Source organism: Carcharodon carcharias, chromosome 7 (genome assembly GCF_017639515.1).
Source record: "Carcharodon carcharias isolate sCarCar2 chromosome 7, sCarCar2.pri, whole genome shotgun sequence".
NCBI lineage: Eukaryota > Metazoa > Chordata > Chondrichthyes > Lamniformes > Lamnidae > Carcharodon > Carcharodon carcharias.
In genome coordinates, this window is record NC_054473.1 from 127,431,501 (window position 1) to 127,443,560 (window position 12,060).

At 42.7% G+C, this 12,060-nt stretch overlaps 1 protein-coding gene across 5 annotated transcripts in view; it reads left to right on the plus strand.

The window, feature by feature from the left end:
- Positions 1–12,060, plus strand: part of plekhg4 (pleckstrin homology domain containing, family G (with RhoGef domain) member 4) — a 279,951-nt gene that overhangs the window by 164,485 nt on the left and 103,406 nt on the right. For all 5 annotated transcript variants that reach the window (XM_041191344.1, XM_041191340.1, XM_041191341.1 and 2 more), the window contains exon 11: positions 9,752–9,890. In XM_041191344.1, coding sequence (XP_041047278.1) covers positions 9,752–9,890 — 139 coding nt within the window. The remainder of the gene's footprint in view (positions 1–9,751; positions 9,891–12,060) is intronic.

Consider the following 12,060-nt stretch of genomic DNA (forward strand, 5'->3'; position numbering starts at 1 on the left):
ACGAGCTGCATGTCGTCTCTGCAGGCTTGTCTCAGGGTGTTCTGGGTGACAGCTGCAGTTCCTCCGCCCCTCTGTGAGTGACCATGGTATCTGATGATGCCCTGATGACTTAGGAGTGCCCAGATGTGGCACTGAACTTTCCCTCCCAGGCAGGGCCTGCATAAGTTCCACTGGCTATGAGATGACTGCCAAGGTCATCAAGGCCAACAGGACAGCACAGTCAGAATGCTGCCTGCAAAGGCACTGCCAGCAAGGCGGGATTCGCCAAGACACAGCACTCATCAACGTAAGCTTAAGGCACCGTGAGCACAAAAGGGACTGTTCACGGGTGATTTTCTGTTCTGCCATGTTTTGTTAATTTGTTTACTGGTGTGGCCTTATATTGTTATGATCATTTTCTGCGAGTGTCTACGTGATATAATTTTTTCTTTTGTGCTAATGGCCTGAATATGCTTCACTTGTTTTGTAGGTGCTGGGCACGCCAGTATGTCATGCTGGACTCTATACTTTATTGCACAATTACTGAGTGGATTTTTTTGTTCAATGGAATGGGCCATTTCAAACATCTGGTAAGGAGGCTACACTCCTGGCTTGAGGTGAAAGAGGTGCCTTGGCAGCCTAGCCGAAGGAGTGTTGAATCAGGGCCTCCCTGGTGTCCCTGCCTCCCTGAAGGTTCCAGAGGTCTGTTTCCACATCCTCACTCTGTTGTTCCCCGGGCTCCTCTTCTGACTCACCACTGGAATCATCAGTTATGGCCTGTGGATCTGCCTCAAGATCCTCTTCCTCCAGTGGGTCCCCCATTGTCAGAGCCAGATTGTGGAGAGCGTAGTATGCAATGACAATCAGAGGCACACACTCTGGAGAGTATTGTAGTGCCCCCCCTGAATGGTCCAGGCACCTGAATCTCATCTTCAGTAGACCTATGGTCCTCTCAATCACTGCCCTTGTGGAGGCATGACTTCTATTATAATTCTGCTCGGGTCTGTTCTTGGGTGCCAGAAAGGTGTCATAAGCCATCTTTTCAATGGATAGCCCTTGTCACCCAGCAGCCATCTATCTAGCCAAGTTGGAGTCATGAACAGCCTTGGCACCTGTGAATGTAGGAGAATGTCTGCGTCGTGGGAGTTTCCAGGATACCTTGCACAGACTTGCAGAATCTGCGCTTTGTGGTCACAAACTATCTGGATGTTTGTGGAGTGGAAGCCCTTCCTGTTGACGAAGGCACCCGGCTCACCCAATGCCTCCTTGAAGGCCACATGTGCAGTTGATGGCACCCTGGATATGGTGAAACCCAGTAATTGCAGCGAAGCATCTGGCTCGCTCAGCCTGGCTGGCCTCTTCAGTCTGGAAATTAATAAATGTTATGACCTGCCTGAACAGACCATCAGTCTCCAGCTTGACACAGCTGTAGACAGCTGATTGGGACAGTCCACAAAGATTCCCCCATTGACCCCTGGGAAGAGCTGGAGGAATAGAAGTTGAGGGCCACTGTGACTTTAAGATCCACTGGCATGGGGTGGCCACCCATACAGTTGGATATGTTCTCTGGCCCAATCATCTAACATATGGAGGTCACCGTCTCCCTGGAGAGGTGGAGCCTCCTTTTGTACTGCACCTCTGACATGTTGAGGTAGCTGCATCGCTGTTTGTACACTTTGGCAGCCAATAGTGGCATCTTCTACGGCCCCTTATGCCTTGGACTCCATTCTGGCCCTGCACCTCCTGTGCCTGCACCTCTCCTCCCACAAGTCGCTCCCTTGGACGCTGCCTATGGACATCTGGCCTCCCCTCCCTTCTGCCCCTCTCTTTCCCCTCAGAGGAGGTGCCACTAGTGGAGTACACAATCCCATTACCAGAGAAACAGAAGGCTGTCTGGTGACTGGAAGGGCCCACATGGTATAAAACATCCAGATACCTTGGAGACACCAATGGGCCATGAAATGAAGACTAGCAATGCAAAGACTGAAGCTCAAAACAGAGAAAAAGCTGTCAAGTTTCACTAAGCAACCAGCAGCAAACTATCTCCTAAACTCCTCTCTACTCACAGTGGCAATGCTCCAGACCCTTTTTATCCCGCCCTCGGATGACAATTTGTGCCTGCCCATGCGTCGAGTGTGAAATCGCATGGGAAACGTAAAGTCGAGTACAGCTGGCTTTTTAATGGCCTTAATTGGCCTTTTAGTTGTCAGTGGTTGCGGCTCCAACTCTTGTGTGTGCTCACTGGCCTCAATATTGCTTGCGTGTGCAATGGCATTGGGACGCATGCCCAACGTCATGTCGTGGAGTTTCACATGTGTTTGGGTCAGGCGCACGCCCAACCACGGAACATAAAATTCAGGCTATGAGGAAGATATAAGAAAAAGAACTTACTCATTAAAAAATCATTATCCATCTTCATCCTTCTCCATCTTTTCAATTGATGGGCTTTGAAATTTAAGGGAACCTGTGAAGCAGTAACTTAAAATGGCTGTGCTTTAGGAAACTTAAACTTACCTCTGAAAAGTAAATGCACAGCAAAAGAAATGTTGATGCTTTCAACTTCATTTTTTTCCCCAATTGTAATCTTTCTTAATACTATTGCTAAGTTAAAAAGCCTGTGAACCTACATTTCAAGAAAGCATTGACAGGCTTGGTTTCTTTTTTGAAAAAAAAGAAGGCTGAGGGTGACCTAATGGAGGTCTTTAAAATTATGAAAGGCTTTGCCGGGGGCTGAGGGTGGGGGGGTGATTTTGTTAACAGCGTGCTGTTCCTGACGATGGAAATTGAAGTGTGTGCCACTCTCTCTTGCTTTTTGCCCATTCCCACACAATTGCAATTGAAATTTAAAGTGTTGATGGCATGTATGGGAAACATGTGCAAGTCTGTGGTGGGGGATGCTTCTCAGTGGTTGCACCCGATGTCAATGCTGTAGCTATGGGTGATGTATGAAAGATCCTCCTCGCCAAACAGGGAGGCTCTGCATCATGGCAACAACTTTTCTGTCCAACTCAATTGCCATTAACATAATTATTGAGAGCACCAATGTGTCATGGGTGTTTTTCAAAATTAAATTTTACTTGTAAATATTTCACATTACATTGGCTTCACTTTATTCATGTGTGCATCATCGTTATTTGTTGAAACTAGCTTAGTCCAAGATCTAAATGTACAATGTACTGGCATTCCACATGGTTGGCATGCATTGAAGGTTACAGGGGAGTTAGGGACATTCTGTTATTGTGCAAGAAACAGAATCACAGAATCTTTATAGTGCAGAAGGAGGCCATTTGGCCATTGAATCTGCACTGGCTCACTGAAAGAGCATTCTACCTAATCCCACTCCCCTGCCTTATCCCCATTACCTTGCACATCCTTTCAGATAGGAATCCAATTCCCTTTTGAATACCTCAATCGAACCTGCCTCTACCACCCTTTCAGAAAGTTTGTTCCAGACTCCAACCACCCTCTGGGTGAAATTTTTTTTTCTTCACATCACTTATACACCTTTTGTCCATTATTTTGAAAAGAACAGTTCGGATCAGTACTCTTACTTCCCACTTTTACTGATGTTCCATCTTAAGATATACAAGACCAGTTTGGACCAGTATTCTTATTTCCCAGTTTTTACTGTTTTATTCCTTCTGTGGTGCCCTCTGGTTCTTGATGTGCTCTTGAATGGGAACAGTTTCTCACTATTTACCCTGACCATTACCCTAAGGACCTTGAATACCTCTACCAGGTCTTCTCCAAGGAAAACAGTCCCAACCTCTCCAATCAATGTTTTTTTTTTGGTCACTCTTTATTGAATGCTCATGGTAGTATCCACTACTTACCACTGTGTGACATGGCTGAACTTGCAGCCTCAGCTGGCCCTCCCTTCTATGCATTGTTAAGGACATTGTCTGAGATCACTCTCAGCGGAGATAAGTCAAAGTCCAATAAGGACTCTGCCAGCCAACGCCCTGAGATGGACCCACATTTGGACAGTACTGACAATGCCCTTTAGACCTCTTATTTTCTTACCATGACTGACTGAGTGTCCCTACCACATCCAGGATGCCAGGCCCTTCTCACTACACTCTTCCTAATCCTGACCCCACTCTACACCACCACCCCCACCCCTCACCACTCACTCACCCTTGCCGGTCCCAAGCCTCCATACAAGCTGCCATTCTCCTCCTCCCCTCCCTTGGGCTGTTGAATTAAGCAAGGAAAATCATTGACCTTACACACAATTGCATAAAGCAGATTGATGCTGCCACCTTTAAACAAACGTGAACCGGATGCGATGAGATTCTCATGCACTGCTGACTTTATCTTGAAGGTATGATTTTATTTTTTAAAATGTTTACGTTAACTATTCTGGTGAGTGAGTCGGAATCATCCGATGTTTCCGACTCAGAGTTTTAAAGGGTTCCAGATGCAGGGGAATTGCCCATTGGAAGTCCAAACTCCCCGGGCAAATTCCACTCAGTCGGTGTATGGGGACTTCTGAGGGGTCCTTCGCGGATCTTGGTAAGACCATCCAGAGATCAGAAATTCTAGGTCCATCTGTATTAGTTTTGAAAGTGTTCCAAATTTCTGTTACCCTTTGTGTGAAGAAGTGATTCCTGACATCGCTGCTGAATTGCTTAGTTCTAATTCACAGGTTATACTCCGTTGCTTGACTTTTTCACTGAAGAACTAGCTTCTCTCTATCTACCTTATCAAACAAATCCTTTAATAATCTTAAACACCTCACTTAGATCACCCTATAATCTTCCCCATTTCTATGTAGCTAATGTGGCACAAGAGAATCTCCCTATTATCAAATTTTGATAACCCTGTGCGATTCCTTTGAACATTTTACTGTGTTAAATATATAAATGCAAGTTGTTGTATGCCATCCTGTAATTTAGGGTTCCTGTCTACAGGCCTACTAACTGAATTTTAACAAAATTAGTAATAGCAAGAGTGAGGAAGGTAACTTTCATACTGTTCTGCGGAGTAAATATGTATGTATCATTCTTTTACAGAACTGTGCAGTTCCACTTAAAGGTACTTATTTGATAGTGAAGTTGGAAAACATTTCAATATGATTGCTACTACAGTCAAATTCAATTCAATGAAAGTTAAGTTTGTTCCAACATGCTGCTGAGCAAGGCATCTGTTTAAGGGAAAACCCAAGACAGGCACATAATTTCAGCTGTTTGAGTTGAAAACAGTGAGGAGCCATCTATGACTTCCTGAACCAGTCTGGTTTAGTGGGTTGGAAAGAGTTGCAAAAAGGATGAGAAAAATAAACAAGTCAAGTTCTTAATCAATTGCTACTGTTTTATTCAAGCCAAACTTTGCCTCCTGCTGATTAGTATTTTGCTACTTTGTGTTATTTTCGAGATCGACTGGTACATTTCTTTCAGAATTAAAGCTGTTAAATAAATATTAGTTACAGCTTGAAAATAACCCTTTTCTCACTAAGGGCATTATTAGTTCCATTCCTGCAACAAATAGTTTTATGTAAATGGCAGGGAAAGCAGGTCTTTTTTCTCCTTCCAGCTAGCATATTATCTTAATAATTTGGAATTAGACAGTAAAGGAGAGTGTTGGATAAAAGCTGTAAATGAGCCTGGTGTTCTAGTGTGAAGTGTAGTATTTTTACTTTGCAGAGTGGCCATCTGCTTACAATAGTATTTGATTGTAAGATGCGTTCACAAACAGTGCCTGTAAAGGATCTTAGACAGCAAACATTGAGATAAACTTAGGAGCTATTGTAAGCTGCAGCATGGCTTGTAGTGACAGCTGTTGGCCATTCTGAATCTCCATGAGCTGAAAGGAGACGCCACAGCAGAAATATGATCGGAGCCCAGATGTCTGGAGTAGTATCTGTGAAGAAGTAAATGATGATCACAGCTGTTCAGAACACATTTTAAGAAATGAACTGCTGGTCAGTAGGCACAAGAGAACAAATGTGAAAAAAAATGATTTTCAAAACACTTGTAATAGAAATTATACATTTATCATTCCTACCAAGCAAATTTTGACAGTGTCACACTTTCTATCAGCTTATGACTCATGCATATTAAAACCTATATTTTGAACCATGGGAGGTTTTCCAGGAAAGATGCTACAAATAAGCACTTTGCCACAGCTGATTAGAGATTCACACATGACTTGCACACTGGAGACTGCAGTTCATGAGTCATGTAAGGTTGAGCATGAAGGATAATCATTATAGTGTGTAGACTGGCTACTTTAAATGTACGTACTTCAAGAAGTTAACAAGGTCAGACTATGTGGATGTTATGTGGTAGATTTAAAAATAGGAATCTAGGATGATTGGACTTGATAAGTTCAACCTTTTCAGTCTGTATTAGTATTGGAAGTGTTTTCAGATTTTATCTTTTATGCGATATTCTGATGGTGAGTTAAAACGCCTTATTAAACAATATACTTCAGTGCATTTTACTGCAATTGGTTACCAAGTCATCATTAAAATGAATACAAATGCTGCTTTTAGAGTTTCTCCCAAAGATGAAATATATGAGAACATCACTCAGTAAAAAAATCTCTGCAACCTGCTAACAGTGTGTCGTCTACAGAAATGATTTGTTCCTTGTTAGAAAGATATTTTAAATCATTTATTTATAATAGTTCATTTATATGTCCTGAGACATACCCTGTGATCTAAAGATTTAATTAAAACTTTAATGGTAGAAATGTTTAAGTAACTAGATTGACTTGAATAATTCTAAGCCCTCGAAACAAATAAAGCTTTATTTAGGTAACATGGATTGGGTTGCCCGAAAAAAAATAATCCTTTGTTTCATAGTTCTTGGTGTGTAATTGCTTTATGTTCCATTTCCCCTCTTCCAATTTTCCATGAAGTATACCCCTAGCCAGGATTGAAAAGATAAAAAGGGGGAAAAACTTATATATTTATATAGCGCTTTTCACAACTACTGGATGTCTCAAAGCACTGTACAGCCAATGAAGTACTTTTTGAAATTTAGTCACTTTGTTAAGTAGGAAATTTTATGGCTAATAAGTGTCAGCTAGTTTAAATAGTTCAGTGTATCCTAGAATGATTACAGCACAGAAAGAGGCCCTTTTGTGCCTGTTCCAGCTCTCTGCAAGAGAAACTTGCTAGTCCCATTCTCCTGCTCCTTCCCCCTAGTCCTGCATTTTTTTCCTCTTTAGATACTTATCCAGTTCTCTGACATCCTCAATAAAGATTATCAGTAGAACCTGGGATCTTCCTGGCCTACATGACTACTAGCTAGCTGCACAAACTCACTTAAAGAGGCCCCCTGGTACATTTATGGGGTTGGTTTTAAAAATTAGGATTCCCTGAGTCCAGGATAACAGATACTTGCTGACGTTATAGATTGTCATTCTATGCAAAGGATGTTTTAGTGTGACTTCAGTCACCAATTAACACCACTCTTTGTCTGCTGTGCTGTATTGAATTGATGCATTCCTTTAGGTCAAAGGTTCCTTGGAGAGTAGTTTGTGGATAAAATTTTTAAAGCATTCTCCAGGCTCTTCTGTGACAGGAGAGCCAGGGCAGCAAACTCTCATGAGCACCCTTGACTTCAGCAACAGGACGATGCATGTGATCCTGAAAAAACAAGTTCCTTCTCTTACTTGACCATTGCTACACATGCAAATGCCATTTTTAACAAGGCGAATGCTGGAAAACTAGTGCTGATACTTTATTCCACTGACGTCAGTGGTGTAATTCCCTTCTTGGAACGCAATAGTTTGATTAGCGTTAGGATCTTCCTATAATAGAAGCATTTGATTGTGTCCAGGGAATAAATTATATTTTGGACTATTCCATTTTTTATGCATATGAACAAAATCACTTCATTAGGTGGCTTCATGAAAATTTTTGCCCAAATAAAATCACCAAATCTTCAGATAAAAGAGAAGCTAATGAATAGCAATCAACTATCACAGATGCAACCAATTACATTTTTGTTGTGGGGGCAATGGTGGGGAGAGGGAGATTAACAAATTTTAGTGGAAATCTTGGTTTTGCACTCTTATAAACCCCTAAAAGTAAATTTAAACTGTTTAATCATTTTTGGGATGGGAGCAATTTATTAAAGTTGCTCATAACTTTAATTATTCCACACTATTAAACCGGTCTATTTTTCTATGGTTTCAGGCTTTCTTTACACTATCCACTTGAAGCTTCAGTTATTGATATGAGACTTGCCTACTATTTCTTCTTAGCATGCCCTGCAAGCATTAGAGCAGTGGCTCTCAAGGCCTGTTTTGGGATCTCTGATTGCGGCACATCCACATCCTTGAATGCTTTTTCCTCCTCCTGGGCCTGGATCTTGCCACTAGATCTCAGCCTTCCCCAAGAATGTTTCAGTATACAATCCTGATCTTCCAAGTGCTTCTAGTCTCTGGGTTGACCATACCCTCTTGCTGCCTAGCCTCTCGTCACCCGCTCAATTCCAAAACCCAGAACGCCCATTCACTCCAAGTCTCCTGCTTTCTCTAACCAAAGGGAATAGCCTGAGGTTTCAGGTTCATCTCTCTCTTCAGGCCTCAGCCACCAGCTAGCACCATCATATGTTGCTTCAGATCTTGTATAACCTTTCTTCACTTGATTCTTGTACCCGTCACTGAACTGCTGCCATCTTGCAACATACACTGAGCTAAGACATGGAAAATTGAGTACGCCAGTAAAGCAACAGTGAGAGCCATTTAGAGGCATTGGGAAATATGCAAAACAGGCAGGAGACAGGGGGAAGAAAAGACTTCTGGGGAGCAATGAAGTTAATGAGCAAAAGAGTCAGACACACACTGCTGGATTTTCCTTCAATGTCCGGAGATCTTGTGTGCCTTGATCCCGCGCCACATTGGAAGTACTAGACCCCTAAAATGATTTTTCAGTGACGGGCCAATTAATGGCCAAGGGGTATGCTGCTTCCCAATTAAGGACAACAGGGCACTCCAAAGGCTGAAGGGCTTATAGTCTTATAGACAGATTTTTAATTAGTAATGGGTTGAAAGGTTATGGGGAGAGGCCGGGAAATTGGAGTTGAGGCCGAAATGAGATCAGCCATGATTGTATTGAATGGCGGGGCAGGCTCGAGGGGCTGAATTGCCTACTCCTGCTCCTAGTTCTTATATTCTTAAAAGGAGGTCCTCCAGCAATGACACAACCCCAACGCAGCCCCAACGTTGGAGGGGAACATGTAGGAGAAAGAGAAACTCCACCTTAAGGCGGTCTCTGAATGCTTTCTAAAAAAAAAAACCAAAAAGAGGCCTGTGGATGCAGCTGTGATCATTGCAGTATGGGCAGGGAGATGTTTGAAAAGCCCATTGAAGCATTGCCCTCTTCTCTCTGCACGCCCCCCCCCCCCCCCCAAACCCCCGGTCTGCTGCCATGTGGTTTCAGCCACTGCTGGGGGCCCACCTGCCAAATAGAAAATTCCAGTTGGTGATGGAGAGGGACCCTCTATTGGCTACCCGTTGCTTGAGGGTGAGTTCCATGCCTCAATCTGGCCTTTTGGAAAATGGGTCAGGGGTGGAATCATGCAGCCAGGAAGTTCCAGGTCTGCCTAACTCTGGTCCTGCTTCCATCAGCCTTCAAGAATTTGGTCCAAAAGAGAAATGAGCAACACCCCCATAGAGAAAGATAGTGCAATATAAGTAGAAAGACAGAGAAAAAGAGTTACAGTAAGAAACTGAACTGGGAGGAAGAGACAAATTGTTCTTTCCTCCAGGGAAAATGACCAATTTAATGCTGATTGTTATTATTGTTTTCTTGCAGAGATACAATGGAAACTGTCACAGAATTATATAACAAAGTGGATGAGGGAATCCATCAGCTGGTTATGTTATCGAATAAATGCATTCAAGAACTAGAGTTTCTGAAGGAGTTCAAAACACATGAAAGAGAGTTTAAGGAGGTAAGAGATTAGCACAGCCATTGAAAGAATGTGATTCACATGAATTCATGGTCAATTCACAAAGGAGTCTTGATACGTTGAATTGACCTGGCAAAAGGTTTTGCTATATCAAGACATTAGTCTAACAGACATTAGGAACAGGAGTGAGCCATTCAGCCCCTTGAGCCTGCTGTACCATTGAACTAGATCATGGGTGATCTGTATCTCAACTCCATCTGCCTGCTTCTGCTCCATATCCTGAACAAAATTTGACCTCCCTTGGCCTTGAAAGCTCCAATTGCACTAGCAATGATAACATTTTAGTAAAGAAAGTTCCAGATTTATACACTTTATGGAAAAAGTGCATTCTGATTTCGCTTCTTAATTAACTGACTCTAATTTTAATATCATTTCTCTTTGCTTTTGTTTTATTATGTTCCTGTGAAGCACCTTGGGATGCTTTCTTATGCTATATAAATATCAGATGTTGTTGATTTGTTTACCAGAGGAAATAGTTTTTCCATTTTTACTTTAATTCCCTTTTAACATATTAGACATCTCAATCAGTTCTCACCTCCACCTTCTATATTCATTGAAAAACGAGCCACATTGTTTAACCCTCTAAACCCCAGTATCATTCTAGCTAGTCTGCACTGCTTCAAGACCAATATATCCTTCCTGAGGTGCTGTGTGCAAAACTGAACATAATAACCAAGATGGGGTCTGACCAAAGCTCCATAGAGCTGCAGCGTAACTTCTTCCCGATTGTATTCCACTCCCCTTGAGATAAGGGCCGATATTCCATTAGCTTTTCTTTTTGTTTTTGTATCCATTTACTAACTTTGAATGATTTGTGTGCACAGACGTCTAAAGCTCTGGCCTCTGTAGCTCCTAGTTTCTCAAATCAGAGCATTTTCTAAATGTATCGTTCTTAGTTCCAAAGTGGATAACCTCATGCTTGATCACACTTCATTCCATTTGCCATAGCTTCGCCCACTCACTTAATCCACCTGTGTTCGTTTGCAACTTCCTGCCCCAATCTGTGCTACTAAATATTCCTCCTAATTTCTTGTCATCTGTAAACTTAGAAGTACCGCTCCATTCCTTCATCCAAGTCCTTAATAAGTGAAAGATTGAGGCCCTGGGAAATTCCACATGTCACATCCTGCCATTAAGTGTATGCCTGCTGAATGGATTTTGTTTAATCAAGTCTTCAGAAAATAGTTGTTGCCTCTATTATTATTCTCCTGCCTCCTTCCAATCCCAATTTCTTCTTCCCCCATCCATGGAAAAAATTTCCTAGAACTCATTCACAACCAATCTCATTACAACCTTTGTCCAAACATGGACAAAAGAACTGAACTCCAGATGTGAGATGAGAGTGACCGCCCTTGACATCAAGGCAGCATTTGACCGATTGTGGCATCAAGGAGCCCTAGCAAAACTGGAGTCAATGGGAATCAAGGGGCAAACTGTCCACTGAATAGAGTCATACCTCGCACAAAGGAAGATGGTTGTGGTGGTTGGAGGTCAATCATCTCAGTTCCAGGACATTACTGCAGGAGTTTCCCAGGGCAGTGTCCTCGGCCCCATCATCTTCAGCTGCTTCATCAATTACTTTCCTTACATCATATGGTTAGAAATGTTCAGCACCATTCACAACTCCTCAGATACTGAAGCAGCCAATGTCCAAATGCAACAAGGCCTGGACAACATACAGGCTTGGGCTGACAAGTAACATTCGTGCACACAAGTGCCAGACAGTGACCATCTCCAACAAGAGAGAATCTAACCATTACTCCTTGACAATCGATGGCGTTATCATCGCTGAATTCCCCACTGTCAACATCCTGAGGGATTACCATTGATCAGAAACTGAACTGGACTAGCCATATAAATACTGTGGCTGCAAGAGCAGGTCAGAGGCTAGGAATTCTATAGCGAGTAACTCATCTCCTGACTCCCCAAAGCCTGTCTGCCATCCACAAGGCACAAGTTAGGAGTGTGATGGAATACTCCCCACTTGCCTGGATGAGTGCAGCTCCAACAACACTCAAGAAGCTCAACACCACCCAGGACAAGCAATCCGCTTGATTGGCACCCCTTGCACAAACAGTCACTCCCTCTACCACCGACAAAGAATAAAGCACTGTATACTATGTACTAGATGCCTGCAGGAACTCACCAAAGC